This window comes from Centruroides vittatus, unplaced genomic scaffold (genome assembly GCF_030686945.1).
Source record: "Centruroides vittatus isolate TY-2023 unplaced genomic scaffold, ASM3068694v2 contig_461, whole genome shotgun sequence".
In the NCBI taxonomy this organism is placed as follows: Eukaryota; Metazoa; Arthropoda; class Arachnida; order Scorpiones; family Buthidae; genus Centruroides; species Centruroides vittatus.
Genome location: NW_027122257.1, coordinates 164,856 through 180,453, shown reverse-complemented (window position 1 = coordinate 180,453; position 15,598 = coordinate 164,856). Strand labels below are relative to the sequence as shown.

The 15,598-nt window shown below is 33.5% G+C and overlaps 1 protein-coding gene across 3 annotated transcripts; it reads left to right on the top strand.

Moving 5' to 3' along the window:
- The first annotated feature begins 322 nt into the window (after positions 1–322).
- Positions 323–14,468, top strand: LOC136977576 (calcium-responsive transcription factor-like). 3 transcript variants are annotated; one of them, XM_067273079.1, is made up of 13 exons: positions 323–372; positions 10,133–10,217; positions 10,294–10,554; positions 10,629–10,783; positions 10,862–11,051; positions 11,120–11,234; positions 11,315–11,452; positions 11,587–11,829; positions 11,918–12,071; positions 13,328–13,457; positions 13,529–13,668; positions 13,734–13,989; positions 14,064–14,468. In XM_067273079.1, the coding sequence occupies exons 1-13, from the start codon at positions 358–360 to the stop codon at positions 14,078–14,080; spliced, it is 1,899 nt and encodes a 632-aa protein (XP_067129180.1). In that variant the 5' UTR covers positions 323–357; the 3' UTR covers positions 14,081–14,468. The 3 variants fall into 3 exon arrangements, with proteins under 3 accessions (XP_067129180.1, XP_067129179.1, XP_067129181.1); XM_067273078.1 differs by lacking the exon at positions 14,064–14,468 and having other exon boundaries at positions 13,734–14,024; XM_067273080.1 differs by lacking the exon at positions 14,064–14,468 and having other exon boundaries at positions 348–372; positions 10,152–10,217; positions 13,734–14,024.
- Positions 14,469–15,598: the final 1,130 nt, after the last annotated feature.

Below are 15,598 nucleotides of genomic sequence, written 5' to 3'. Positions count from 1 at the left end.
TAAAAATCTTGGGGTCATTTTTTCATCCATCGCCATAATTTCCCTCTGTTATGTATAACATTGCCGAAAAAGTAAAAAAAAAAAAAAAAAACAAGAAATTCTAAGAATCCAGATTCTTCACAATGTTAAATTAATACCATAACTTGTGCGTTTTATTGATAAACCGGAAACGAATATAGCATTATTTTCGTAGGGACAATTTGAATTTCAATAGTATTCGAAGAGAAATGTCTGGACGAATCGGGCCCGAACATTTCCAACAATCCGGTTAATAAATGAGAAAGGTAAAAAAATAAAAAATGAAAAAAAAAAATGCCAATAAATTCCGTCAGATGGCTTCCCGTCGACGTCAATCCGATGGCCGATGACGAGGTTGGTGACTCGTTTTCGTCTTTCGCCCTCCTTTTCGTTTAGATAGTAGATAACACGTGTCTCCAGCGATTCGGGTGCTTCATTCCTCATTCAGATTATCGACTAAACTCTTAATTATGGACACGGACCGAATTTCGCTTCCTCCCCCTCGAATACTCCGTTTCCTAATGTTTCTGACATTGGGCCTTACTCTAATACGTTATTCGTTATGGAATTTCTTCATTTTTACGGTTTTACCGAGTCGTGACCCCTTTCGGCACGTGGACCCCGCCCAGTTCGACCTTTGACCCTTTTCTCCGTCGCCCGATCGATGCCGCATTGTTTAGAAATTGGAAACGTTTCGCGCTTTAACTTTTTTTCCCTCGACGATCTATCGATTGTCGCCTCAAAAAATTTCATTTGGCCGCCACGGGTAAAAACTAAATGTGTTTACCTGCGAAGGTTTCTTATCGATAATTTTAACTTTAAATTAACGTTATTTATGAATTGTGTGGATTCTTCTACGTTTGAAAGTCGTCTAGCGAAAGATTTCGTCGTATGATGATGATTTTGTCACATTTCCTTATTGTTTTCATGTTAGAATGGAGATAAAATACTGAATTAATCACCCCCTATTATATGCCGGTTACACTGGATTCACTTGTTGATAAAACAACCACTGCAACAAAGAAAAATACTTGTTAGAAAAGCTCGGTGACACTAAATGCTTTTTTTTTTCTTAACCTAAACTTAAGATAAACGGCTTTGATTAGCTTTCGAGTACATGTTCGTACTTTATTTGTATGTGTCTTATTTATTATAATAATTAAACTTTCACTTTCTTCTTATGTAAAGAAAATAAATAATGTAAAAATGTTTCCAATTGTGATTTCACAGCCAAAATTCATTGCCAAAAGTCAAAATTTTGCTCTTAAGATAGTACAGTTGGGTCTTAATGTTAGAATTTCTACTCTAAATGACTTAAACTTAATCAAAATATTGATTGTGCATAATATATCACAAGAATCTTGACTACAGTTGAGATAATCTGATTTGAAATTAATTGAATAAAAGAATAAGAACCATTTTTGTTATTAATTACTAACATTTTTAGAATTGAAAATAATTACTACATAAGTTATTTTCAATTAACATAATCAAAAAAACTTTAATTTTGTTTTATGATTTCTGAAGAAAATTTAAATGCTATAATCAGTGGCTTGTCCAGGATTTATAGAATATGGGAATAATAGAATACTCATTTACTATAAAACTAGTTTTGTTAATTAATCTTACTGATTGAATCATATAATATGCATTATGTTTATTTATTACTAGCAGTACCTGCCACGCGTTGCTGTGACTCAAAATGTATCTATTATAAATGTATAACACTTCCTCCGTGGGGGGAATTTTGAAAAATCCCTTAGTGTACATTCTCTTCACGTACCCGATAATAATGCAATCAAAAACACAAAAAACTGCATCTGAAATAGTATAATAGAAGCCCAGTTCTTGACAGTAAGCCTTAATTTTGTCTCTCCCCGTGGGGGGGGGGAATTTTTGACATCTATATTATATAAAAACGCGTGTATTCAAATGCAACGTTGTGTCAAAGTTTCAAAGCAATCGGTGAAGAACTTTCGGAGATTAGCTATTAGGAACAAACGAACATTTACATTTTTATTTATATAGAGTTTAAAATAACAAAACTATTTTAATTTTGAGGTTCTGCCGCACTGAACACCCCCAGATACACCTCTGGTTATATATATAATGTTACTTCTTATAAGTTAAACTATGCTTAATGACAGCAAGAGTAAATTTTTATCATCATCTATCAAATATTAAGTGAAAAAAGAATAAACTGTTTTAAAAGCATATTTAAAATATATTAAAACAGATCAATAGAAATGATAGGTTGCCAGTAGGTGATGTCAATCTGCCATTTCGGAAGATCTAGGTTTCGGTTTGGTCCTTAGACTTTTGTGGATATTCTGGATGGTTTTATCTGCCTATACTGGCCTTATTACTGAACATCCAGCAATCCTGTTACAAGTTTGGCAAATTCACAATGGGTATAAAAAATGTCATCTTAATATCTGAAAGGCAGAAAAAGTTAGAAAGAAGGAAAAAAAGAAAAATAATTCAATGAGTATATCAGTATATAGATGGATATCAAAAAAGTGCAACCTTGGAAACATTTTCCGGTTGCATCTGTGGAAACAAAGTAATAATGTCTTGCAATGGCATCCTCTTTCCTTTGCATTTGGAATTTTATTTCCCAAAATGAACTTCAATTAAAAATTCTTCGAGGACACGTGATTGAAAAGTTATAAAATCGGCTCTCTGGATTGAAGAATTTCACAGAAGTGATCTGATGACTACACAAAATTTTCTTACTTGCCATTTTACATGATATATTTGTATTTTTTTAGAGTTTACAAGCAGTTAGGTCTACATACTAAATATATGACGTATTTATTATATGTAATTAATAATTAATAAAAACAAAATTAAATTACATTTATGATTTTGCTTTTGATTAATCATTATAGTAGACATAGGAGTGTAATAAATTTTGTATACAAATCTTACAATTTATTACAACTAATGTAATTTGAATAAATAGAATTATTTCCTCACATTTGTATGTATTAATCATCATCTGTAGTGGGGCATTTAGAAATATGGCACCCCTAAGTCCACAGTATGCAGGCACCTCAAAACTAATAATCAATATTTGTCAATAAATAAGTATAAATATGTTTACAGTATGAAACTTGTTCAATTATTAGAATGATATTAAATTTATTGATGGATTATATTTGATATAATCCGTGTATTTTCTTCTTGACATCTCTGCAATAAGGATATGTATGCAGGCCCAGCTTGATGCTTGAGGCGACTACCTTGAGTGGCAAAATGTGCAGTCAAAAATGTTCAAATAGAGGGAAAAATAAAAATAATAATCCAAATAAAATAAATATACATTAAAATTGTTTATAAATAGTTCATACCAGAACTTGAAGTGCTTTCTATTGGCAACTGTTCTGGAAGCTGCAATGGCAAAAGTCAGTTTTGCCTTGGCTGCAAATTACCATTGAGCAAGCACTGGATATATAATAATAATATAACAATTTTTCATTAAATAGCATACTTACCAAAATAACAATAACTAATTCACAAGAATCATTAAGGATTATCTTTTTGATAATTTTTATCGAATCTTGTGAATCAATAAAAGATTCAAAGAATGTGCAGGAAGTGATGCAGTATTCTTTGTGTTTGGACTGATAGTATCATGGACAATCTTTAGATGAAGTTAACAGATAATGTATATACACCAATGTAGAGAAATTTCTGGATTGTGCTCAGAGTAGAAATACTCCTCCATTTGCTGAGAAGTCAATACTAACTTGCATGGCACATTGCAAATCATTGCTGGTGGCATAAGTTTTACACATTTGATTGCAGAGTTTCCAATATACTGTCTTTTTCAAAATATTGTACTTGTTTCAGAATCTTGAGTATACACATTCCTTTTTTCTGTAAAGTTAGATCATCTCAGCAATTATTAAATACACAGTTTTTCCAACTGAGCTCATGACAAAAACAATATTTTGGTGCAATTGACCAAAACATGAAATCAACACATTTCTCCTTGTTTTATTCCAACCTGCTCTGGTAGTAAAAAGTATGTTTGAGCATTACTTATTTTTAAATTTCATTTGTTTTGAATGCTTTGTGATACATTCCACTTCACTAAGCTAATCGTTAACATTTTCTGAAATATCACTCAAACTTTTGCAGTATCTCTTATAGTCTGCACTTGAAGGATAAGACTGAGACATACTGACCTGGTTGATCTGTTTGGATTATCATGAATTGTTTTCATTATTCTACAAATGATGTCTGCAATTTCAAAAATTCAATTAGGACTTGACTAACATCAGATGCAGAACTTTCACATTTTGCTGTTGAGCAGCTAGTTGAGTAAGGCTGACAACTAAGATTCAAACTTTATGATGTGTTCATTTTGTTCTTTGAGGAGTTCTGCTTGTTTATGCTGAATATTACAAAGCTTTATGAGTTTTTTCTATTACATTTAAGGTTCTCTCTGGATCAAAGTTCATTAACTTGAACCAATATGGAAATGCATTCAGTTGTAATATTGCAAATCTTTAACAAAGTTCTGATTGCTTATTTAATATTTTTTAATGTAAGTTTCCTTAACTCACTAGTGGTAACAGAATAACATAAATGACATTGATAAACCATTTCTGCATAGTTGGGAGATTGTTCAAGTTATATTGATTGATCTTGAAAATAAGTCTGCTTAAAATCCAAACAGCCTCACTGTCTGGAAGTTATCCTCCAGTTATTTTAGGGAACTTCCTCCTAGTTTCAAGATATATTCAGGTTCTTATCTAGGGTTTATACTAAGATAGTGCTAGAAAATTAGCAACACAATTGTCTATTGGTATTACAGAAAAAGTTTATTTACTCTACTTTTGACAGTATATAACTGTCCTCTTCAGGCAATATCGTTCACAGAGAATAGACCACCACTGTGAAAAATGGAATATAAACAGTAAAGAACATTTTTTCAAAATTGTTCCTCACACACAAGCATGGAATGTAATTGAAATAGATAAAATTATAAAATTTTAGAATATAGAGTTTGGAATTTTTAGATCTCTAATTACTGTATGGTATCCTCTTCTCTACTTGTGGTATGTTGATGATGTACTTCTGGCATGGGAGAGTTATGATGAAGAGTTATTACCTGATGAAGACCATGATAATGGTTGAAAACGTTAGTTTTGTCTAAATCTGTTTGTACTGGGATATAAAGGTTTTATTTTGTTGATTTATCCTTTCCAGGGATTGTGCAAGAAGTTGAGTTACTAGGCTTTATTCAATCATTGTCTGCCATTTTCCTGATTATTATGTTTACTAAAGAGGAGAAGGGTGAAGAGGAGGGGATTGCTGTTTTGGATCTGCTTGTATATGGGGTTTCCTATGTTTCATAAATTTGATACACCATAGAAGGAATGATATAAGGTGGTGGTCCTAAATCATTTCTTCTATGGCTTTCCATAGGTACAAAAATTAAGTCATTACGTATTCATACACAGAGCTTTCTTATACCCTTCCACCCAACTGCTTGTGGATGAGGACTGCCCTTCAAACTGCTAATTCAACCCTTGTTGAATTAGCAGTTTGAAGAGCAAGATACTCTCTGGCCAAGTTTATCCATCTTGAAACCAGTCAAAGACATTATTTTCATGATCCATAAGAAAGAGTTAGTTTTTGTGACACCTGCCATTTCTTTATCTGGATCTGTCCCATTGCATATTTTCTAGGTTTTCAAGAAATATGGTTACATATTGCTATTAGCACCCCAGCCACATTGCACAAGATACTTTTCAATGATAGAGACAATATCACACTCTAAAAAATCTAAGGTTTATGCTATTTATGCTATTTTCTTACAAAATTTACTAACTAGGTTGAAGCTGTTATATATATTGGGATGACTGCCAGAATGCTTTGCTTTTGTCTTGTGGAGCATTGTAAAGATGTTGCACATAATAGGCCATGTAGGTATAAAAGGAAATGAAGAAGCTGATGCAGCTGCAAAGTCAGCAAGTCCTCAGCATACAATGTTTATTGAAGGAGGCGACTTGAAGCTGGTCGTTAAAAAACAACTAGCAGAGAGATGGCAAAATGTGTGGAACGAACAAGTCCACAATAAACTAGACGAGATCAAACCTATCATAGAAAATTGGACACAGAAGAAACTGTATGGCAGGAGATCTGAGGTTATTCTTACCCGTTTGAGAATTGGACATACTCGACTGACTCATCAATACCTTTTGAAGGGTGATGACCAGCCTGTATGTCGGTATTGTAAGTACCCTCTTAGTGTAAAACACATACTGTGCAATTGCTCTGTCTTTGAGAGGTTGCGTAAACAGTATTTTCGAAATGCAAGTCTGTCAGAGATTTTGGGCCAGAGGTCAAGTCTGGACAATCTACTGGGCTTTCTGAAAGTCATTAATATGTATAAAGAGATTTGATCATTTATTTATTATATAGTTTTATTTATTTTGTTTTTTCACCTAAATTGTTGTATATATATGTTGTTGTTGTTGTTGTTGTTCGTTTATTTATCTATTTATTTTATTTCATTTTTTATTTATGTTTAATACGTAATTTTTATCATATGTTTTTGATTTGTCTTGTTTAAATTTATTCACCACTTGACCTGGCGCAGCTTAGCCTACATGGTTCTTGCACCAAAAAACAAGAATCAACTAACCTGCACATAATAGATGTACAACAGAGCTAGCTAAACAAGGAATAGAGGGTAAATTTGATCTACATTGGTCACAAACTTCCCTAAGACATTGTGAGGACTGAAGAATACTATCTGGGAGTCTCTTTTCATTGCATCAATGTTGCTGTACCCCATGCTTGACAATGCTGAGAAAATGGTAAGGGTTGCACTCAGTGGTATAGCCCAGCTTAGGAGAAATTGAAAGAAGATATAAAGAATGAAGAAGCTAGAGGGAAGGGGAAATAAAGTGAGATAGGAGAGAGGGAAAGGGAGTAACCATAGGATCCATGGGGCATCAGCAACGTATTTATTAAAAATATAGACTAAGTACAATGTTACAAATATAAAATAGTATAAGGTTGTTATAAAATATGTACAATGACATTACAGTGAGATATTTACATACTACAAAGCACAGAATATAGTCGCATGACAGTAAATTTGTGTGTAGACACCGAGTACAATAACGAGAGAGCAACAGAGTAACCCAATGATATTGTAAGCAATAATACCAGTGGAAATACAGTAAAATACAGGAGTTACACATTGGAAATGATAATACACGGTGAACAGTACAATTGCAGGACGCAGTACATAGAATACCCGTATAATAGTAAAAATATACAAATGGGAAGTTCAAAACAGTATACTTAACAGGTACAAGATCCAGTTATAATACATGTACATATAAGTGATTAAAAACAGTAAAATTATGTAAAGAATAATGAACAGAGAACAAATAAAATGTCCTGGAATGATGATAAAAGTCCAGAATTCAACGATTCAATTGCTGCAGTGAGAACACAAGCAGGAACCAGAATACCAAGGAGAGGAGGGAGATCAGGCCAGAAAGGGCAGAGTCAGTTCAGTTTGTTATACCATGAACGACCCTGTAGATACTTTTATTATCCATGAGGGTCCTGCTGTCGCAAGGCCAGTGGTAGTTTTCATTCTGAACGGGCCTGATGATAGTCCTTCTTTGAGTCACGTAAAGTGGGCAGTTATTAGAGAATTATAGAATCCTCTTGTTTGTTGAGCTGGCCAGTACACAGGCCATTAGTCTTGTGGAGGAACCTACATAAGTAAGTATTGAGATTGCCATGCCCCAGTTAGAAGCTGAGTCAATTAGAAAGATGGAATGATATGCTTGTTTGTTCTTCTGAGTTTGATGTTGGGGATGAAGCTATGTGTCAGTCTGCTGGTGTTGCTGCTATCCCATCTGTTTTGCCAGGCATTCCAAGAATCTAATCGGATCTGTTTCTTGAGCCAGGAAGGTGGAATTTTGCTAAATGAGCAGTGATGTATTCTATCCAGAGCCATGTGGGTGAGAAGGTCTGCCCTCTCATTGCCCTGAATGTTTGAGTGCCCTTTTACCATGCTTGACATATGAGTACTGTGGATAGTATTATTTAAGCTTTTAAAATTGTAAATTTCATATTTTACAACAAAAAACATTTCACTCATTAATGGTACTGCTATATATTAGTTTGCTTTTGTATTTTGGTTCAGCAATATTGGCTATATTTCATTGCATACTCGGGTTGTTAAATACAGTCAAACCTGTTTTTATGCGCTCTTTTTATGTGCGATTTTTTTAATGCGAATTTTTAATTTGTGCGGTATAGTTGGTGACTAGTCTCGTGCGATTCGTCATGTCTCACGTTGACTTATTATAGCTAAATAAACTTATTATAGCATAAATGCACTTATTATAGTAATATTATTGCATGAATATGCGAAAAATGAAATAATTTACTTTTTAAGTCAACAAAACACCACCTGGACAAAAATATGTAAAACAGACGATAGACCAGACGATGCAGTCAAGTGCTGACATCTGTTGTCAATAAATTCTATTTCGTACGGTTTTGAGTTATTTTCTATGCGAGACTTTTTTTATGCGGTCCCTGTTGACCGCATAAAAAAAATATTTTTTTAATTGTGTTGCGAAAACTATTATTTACAGCCATTTGTGAAGTTTCGTGAGATTTTTTTTAATGCGTTTTTTTTAATGCGGTCCCTATCCCCCGCATAAAAACAGGTTTGACTGTATATAAAATTACAAAATTTTTCAATTACATTCCATGCTTGTACACAGGTAACAATTTTGAAAAGATATTCTCTACTGTTTATATTTCATTTTTTAAATAGTGGCATTCTGTTCTCTGAATGATAATTTGCCTGAAGAGAACACACATATACTTGAAAGTACTTGTGTAAATAAACATTTTCTGTAATGTCAAGAGACAGTTGTTAATTTTGTAACATTACTTGGCATCTAGTGTTTTTACATTTTGTAATTAAGATAGTGTTATTCGTTAATTCTAATATGGGTTTTACTGGCTGTGATCCCTATGCACCATAATGTCTTCAGACGGGGATTCTGTAGACTCCACTTATATCTAGGCAGTAAACTTACTCCTTGACGTTTTTAAGAATATTAAAGATTGTTGGGCATATTTTCCATATTAGGTGGGCATTTCATTTTTTTGTGATACTTTAAAGCTCTCTTGTTGGGAAGGATGTTGGGAAGTGGAAAGGAAATCTCATATCAAAGGCTATTTGGCTTCTGTTCTATCATTTTCTGGGCTTAGAACTGAAGGATACATGATGGCATGCCATGGAGCCATGTGTGTAGATCATACAGAATATAGAATATCATCATATGTATAGAAGTATAGACACTTTCTTCCAAATATAGTAAATTTGTAAGATGATGATTGTATCATTCCAGATATTTTAAATGATTATTATCTTGAAATCTTCACTGCCTTGTATAGTGGATTGTTAATTATTAGTCTGTATTCCTAATTTTTGCTGATGGATTTTTATATAGCCAAAAAATCTGGAAATGTAGTTGAAATTTTTCTTTGAGACACTAGTCAGCTAATTGTTACATAGTGTTAACCTATTGCTGTCAGAGCCACATTAAGCTTTTTGTAGGGGCTAGGCACTTTTTAATTTTTTAAAATATAATCTTTTTATTTTATCTTTTTAAATTATTTCTGGATTGCAAAACAGTTCAAGAATTGTTGCATAATTTATTATCCAGCTTTTCTAATATGAATATTGCACCTAGAATGTACTGTACATGTCAATGTTTTATTTTAATTCTCATAACTTCTATTATCTCAATTTTTAATTTTGTAGGCTCTTAATTTTTCTTAGGCCCTAGGCACTGTGTCTAATGGATAAGACAGCAGTGATTGCTTTGCAGATCTAGGTTGAAATTTAATCTGGATCTATAATTTGTTAGGTAGAGTGGTTGGAGCATTGTATCCATCCTCACCCATACTGATCCACATGTACGGTACATGGATCACAGTTTGATTGAGGGATTGGAATTTTTGTAATTTTTAATCATTTCTCATTTAATTATAATTAAAATTATATGAATTGCCAATAAAATTGAACATTTTGTATTTTATGTACTAGACCATAAATAATTTAACAGTTGTGGGGATGGATGTTAAGCAAGAAACTTCAGAAATTACCACCACTGCAGAGTGCCCTCCTGAAAGTTTGTACCTTTTGTCAATTTTTACATTTTTTGATAAATGGTTCCTGCTTTTAATTACAATTTTTATCGTAATTAGGTATATTACAGACGGCCATACAGTCTACTCTACCATCTGGCACAACGTTCCAACCTGTTCACATAGTCCAGACACAGGAGGGAACCGTACTCACTGCCGATTCTCTAGATGCATTAAATGGAGTAGTCATTAGCGTCGGGGCACCGGAAGTTCAGTCACAACAGTATTGTGGTAAAGTATGGCAGGTGGTGCAACCCAGCGTTAATTCAGGAATAACTCATATTATTCATTTAAGTCCCGAAGAAGTGACTACGAAAACTGGTAATTGTTTTATTACACATTATTTTGTAACAAGTTTTAGAAATATATATTATATTCATTGATGGTTTTCTTAGAAGAAAAACCGGTTGAAGAAACTTCATGCGAAATTAACCAGGTGGAATGTAAAAGCGAAAAACAAGACATCATCACTTCTCTCTTGTTGTCTCCATCTCTACAGAATTCCTCTATTGATGCTCCTCAGTGGGCCCTTCGTATGCGAGACTGCGAAGTATGTTATGTTATATTAATTGTCTATGTGTTAATAGAACAAACGAATACCTAAAATTAAAGTTATTACTATTTCCAGCATATTGGAGATTCCTACAGGGGATGGGTTTCTTCAGAAGTGGAGCTTGACCTCCTCCTTGCCTATCACAAGCAAGAAACACAGTCATTTTGGGGTACACGCCAATCCACTGGAGTCCATCGAAACTCTCTTAGATTAATGTGGAAATCACAATACGTGCCATTTGATGGAATTCCATTCATTAATGCCGGTAAATATAGTTTAAATTATTTCATTACATATGTATAAAAAAGATTAATGGTACATTTCGTTTTGTAGGAAGTCGAGCAGTAGTCATGGAATGCCAGTACGGACCTCGGAGGAAGGGAAGCTCTTGGAAGAAACCTACAGAAGGATTGCAGAAGGGAGAATTTAAGCAAACTTGTCCAGCTAGGTAGAAAATTTGTAATGATTTTGTAGATATAAAAAATAAAAGTTTATGCTTTCATAACATTTCTTTTTCTTTTAATTTAGGATATATATAAAAAAAGTCAGAAAATTTCCAGAATATCAAGTTAATTTAACATTAGATAAAAAGAGCTTAAGAGCAGCTATGGAAAAAGCATTTTTAGATTTAAAATCATCTGGTTTTGAAGGTCATGGAGAAGATAGGTAATTTATATATATACATTTTTTTATTATATGAATTACAGTATAAGAAAAGTAGTGTATTCACTTACAGGTTTGCCTTGGATAATCAGAGTTCTACTGTACGTAAAAGTAATTAAAATATTTTGTTGTTGTAGGTGGTACATTCAGCTCCCTACAGAACTCGCTCATGAATTTCACGAGGGACCACCTTCCGGAAGAACGTCGTCTCGCAGAGCTTCTCACACACAGCACCAACCAACTATGGAAACTGAAATTAAAACGGAAATTCCTTCGTGTTCTAAACGTCTCTCTCGTATTCATCCCCAGTTGGTTGAGAAAATTCGCGATCTAGTCTCCCACGGTGAGGTTCGAGTATTTGCCATAAGAAAGCAGTTAAGGTTAGTGTAAATTTTTCCAAATAATATATTAAAGTATAAAGCTAAAAGGCATTTATTTAAATTAAATTCTATATATTTTTTTTTAAAGGAAATTTGTCGAAAGAGAGATGTTTCAATCACAAGAGTCGCTTCCGGAACGTCACAATCTTTGTTATTTTCCCACCATCCATGATATTCAGAATCATATTTGTGAAGCATTAAAAGATATTCGATTAGGTTCGTTACCTCTGCTTGCTCCAAGTGTACGTATTTTCTTTATTATTTCATCACAAATTCTGATAATTTTTAAATTCTTTTATTACTTTTCATTGACTTAATTGTCATGTTTCAATTTGTGAATTATATACTTTTCCAACATTTAATATGAATGTTAAATGAAAACAATTAAAAAATCATTATCTGTTTAGTTCAGAAATTTTAAGTCAATTGGAAAGTTGTTGTTGGCAAAAAAAAAAGAATTTGAAAAAACACTTGTAGGTGGTGTTAGGGTATTCGACACTGTTTTTAGTGGTGCACAAAGAGACTGGAAGTAGGCACATGGAAAAAATGTTTGATTTTGATAATAACAAACAGAAAAAAATAATGGTAAGATAACAGCATATACATAATAAGTATACACGAAGTCACAAACTCACTTATTTGTACTGTGAAACGTTTTTGCTTAAAGTCAACCCCGCATGAGCATGACCACCACCAAAATCAAATGAAAACATTTATGGACTCACACCTCACCCTATGCTACACTGTCACAATATGTGGACTACAGTACAGGATCGATCCCAAAAGCAGTGTTACCGTTTCATATAGAGGGGATCGTGTGTCATATCTCAAGTGGGGTCAGCTTAATGAAGCTTTTGCTCTTTATTAGCATTTACAATTTTTTATAAAACCCATCTCTACCCTCAAAATTAAGCTTTTTGTTATTTTATGATAATTAATAATATAAAACGTTTTTAAATAAAATATTGTAATAGATGGCACCACATGCAATTTTAAATTCTTGTGCTGGGAAAGTAATGCAACTTGATGCTGGATTTTTTTAACTGGTAGTTAACTTTTGAAGGAAGTGTAACAAAACTATATTCTGAGTCTGTGTAGACTTAAAACAGTTTAATCACCATATCTACATGTTGCCAAGCAAAACAGTGACAACTGCAGTACTGTGAAATGCTCAATAACCTGGCTTTAAGGATTGCCAAAACTTGCTCATCATTGACTGATACTGAAAGGAAGTTTTTATTCCATAAAAATAACACTAAACCACATACCATTAAGATGATGATCTGCCACCTGTATTGACTGTGAATATCCTGGGCCCTGTATACACCTACCAAATTACAGCACTAATTTACTTTGATATTTCATCAGTCAAATTTGGTTCTGCTATCACGAATAATAAATCATTAAGAAATTTACTTTCATTAATGTAATTATTTATAGATGTAATCATCGAAGGAAGATTCAATTCGTTTTAAAATAGATTTACATTTGGTTTCAGTTAAATATTGAAGTTCAAGGACAGAAGCAGGAAGATATAAGTGATGAATCCAGTGTTATTAACATAGCCTCAACAGGCGAACCACACCTACAAACAATTACTGTAACATTAAGTCGCAGCATTGAACCTGGTAAAGTTATAATAGTTTCATTAAATATTTAAGTTGTATTTTATTAAATTATTAAGATTCCAAAATTTTAGGTCAAGCGCCAGTAATTTCCAGAATAGAGGCCCATCTCAGCGACGGCAGTACTCGCGTCAGTTCGACTCTAACTCCGGAAACTTTCGAACTCCTAAGTAGACTTCACCCGTCTGTATTTCCTCCCGGCAGTCTCATTCAGGTTGGTATCAAAGCTTATTTATTAAAAGAAGTGATACTACGTAATGGCATCTTTTTGTAATGTAGTTGGCCGAAACCAATCAGACCTGTCCAACTGAGGTCACTCAGACGCAGCTTACACCTGTGTGTCCGTCGGATGCAGAATTTTGCATCATACCTCAGCAGTCCAATTCGACAAATTGTAAGATGGATGCCAAAGATTCTCTTCCAAAAACTTTAACCATAGAAAGGAACGATCAGGTGATGACCGAGACCCCCATTCAAATATGCGAAATCAATCTCCAGGATATAGGAGCGACCATCTCACGACCCGTTATTTCAGGTAATTTTAAATGCCACTAAATTAATCTGCAATATGATTTGCAGACTCGACTGAGAATAATTTTTTTAACACAGGTCTAGAAAATAGTTGAAAATAAAACAGCAAAGTAATTAGTCGTTAACTTGCACATTTGTTTATATATAGTTGCAATTTGTAATCTTTAGGATTTTAAAATTATTGACATTCCATTTTTCGCTTATGAGTGATCGGCCCAAACCATTTCATCAATTCAAGTCCGAAAGCTAGAGGTCGTTTTGTGATACTTGCCATCCCCGACCTCAAAGAGATGAAGATTTTGACAGAGAAGATACATTTTAAATGTACGAGGCTTTGTAAATAAGTATGAAAGATTTAAATTTAAGAAATTCTTGAATAGAGCAAACCACTACATCAAATTCCATCGGTAGAATGGTTTCTTGTACCGAACCACATTTGAAAACTTGTTATTCACGTTTATTAAATATCTTTGTTTCACTCATTGCATGCTCATCTTTTTGTTAGGGCATTTTGCAATTTCATCTTCTCCTGTTAAGAATGTATGTAGTACTTGTAGACATTTTTTGATCTTCGGCTTCCAATTTTGTCCCGTCGTGTGTGCGCAACTTAAAATTTATTATCCTACTTAGAGACAAAATGGATTAGCGCAAGGATACTTAATAAATGTGAAAATTACATTTCTGTTTTACTCAAAGGATTTTAGATTAGTGATTTAAAATTTAATGAGATTTTGTAGTACAGGATGGGAAAGCCACTTAACACCCTGCTACAGAATATAGAATGTACCCAAAGTTAATTTGCTCATGTCAGGAATACATTAGACCAGGAAAAACGGATCGGTGTGTGTTACCTACACGGCCGCCATCTTGAATGCAACACCGAAACTGTAAACAGGAAGGGGGTCACGTGACTCATGATTTAGGGTCAGAATTTCACGAAGAATTGATTGCCAAAAGATTTTATTGTCGTACCTTGAATGGTTAGAGTTATGCACGTTACATGATGTGCTCAATGTACATTCTTTGGGTAAATTCTATATTCTGTAGCAGGGGTGTTAATTGACTTTCTTTCTCATCCTGTGGAATACATGGTAGTCCAAAAGTCAGTTGACTAAGACATACTTTTAAAAACGGTTAAGGCCAACATGACGGGAGCCAAAATTAGGGCAACAAAGAGACCAACAAAATTCTGAGAATTGACGGCACTGGCCGTTGACATTGATTTTTAATCTTAATTTTTGTCTCCTCTGTTTATCGACCTTATATGACTGCATATTGTTATTTGTGATCTGTTGTCTTGTCAGCAGTGAATAAATCGCAGCAACATAACCTGTTCCAAACCAGTTTTAATCATTCTCTTAAAATATATTTTGGCTAATTGACTTTTGGGCCACCCCATATATTGTGAATTCATGGAATAAGAACTGGTAACTAAAGAAACCAACAATCAGATTATTTTGAAAATTAATAGAAATCTTTTCTTCATTATATAGACATTTTATTTGAAAAAAAATTGATTTTTGGCATCTCATACGACTATATGCAATAAACACTACTTGGGTGTAATTCCAGAAAACTCTGTTAACAATAGATCTGAACAATAGATACAATAG

Excerpts from the sequence above, each read along its gene's own strand:
- LOC136977576 (XM_067273078.1), top strand. Across the intron at positions 10,218-10,293 it reads TGCAGAGTGCCCTCCTGAAA|GTATATTACAGACGGCCATA; the intron begins GTTTGTACCTTT and ends TATCGTAATTAG. Across the intron at positions 11,052-11,119 it reads AATTCCATTCATTAATGCCG|GAAGTCGAGCAGTAGTCATG; the intron begins GTAAATATAGTT and ends TTCGTTTTGTAG.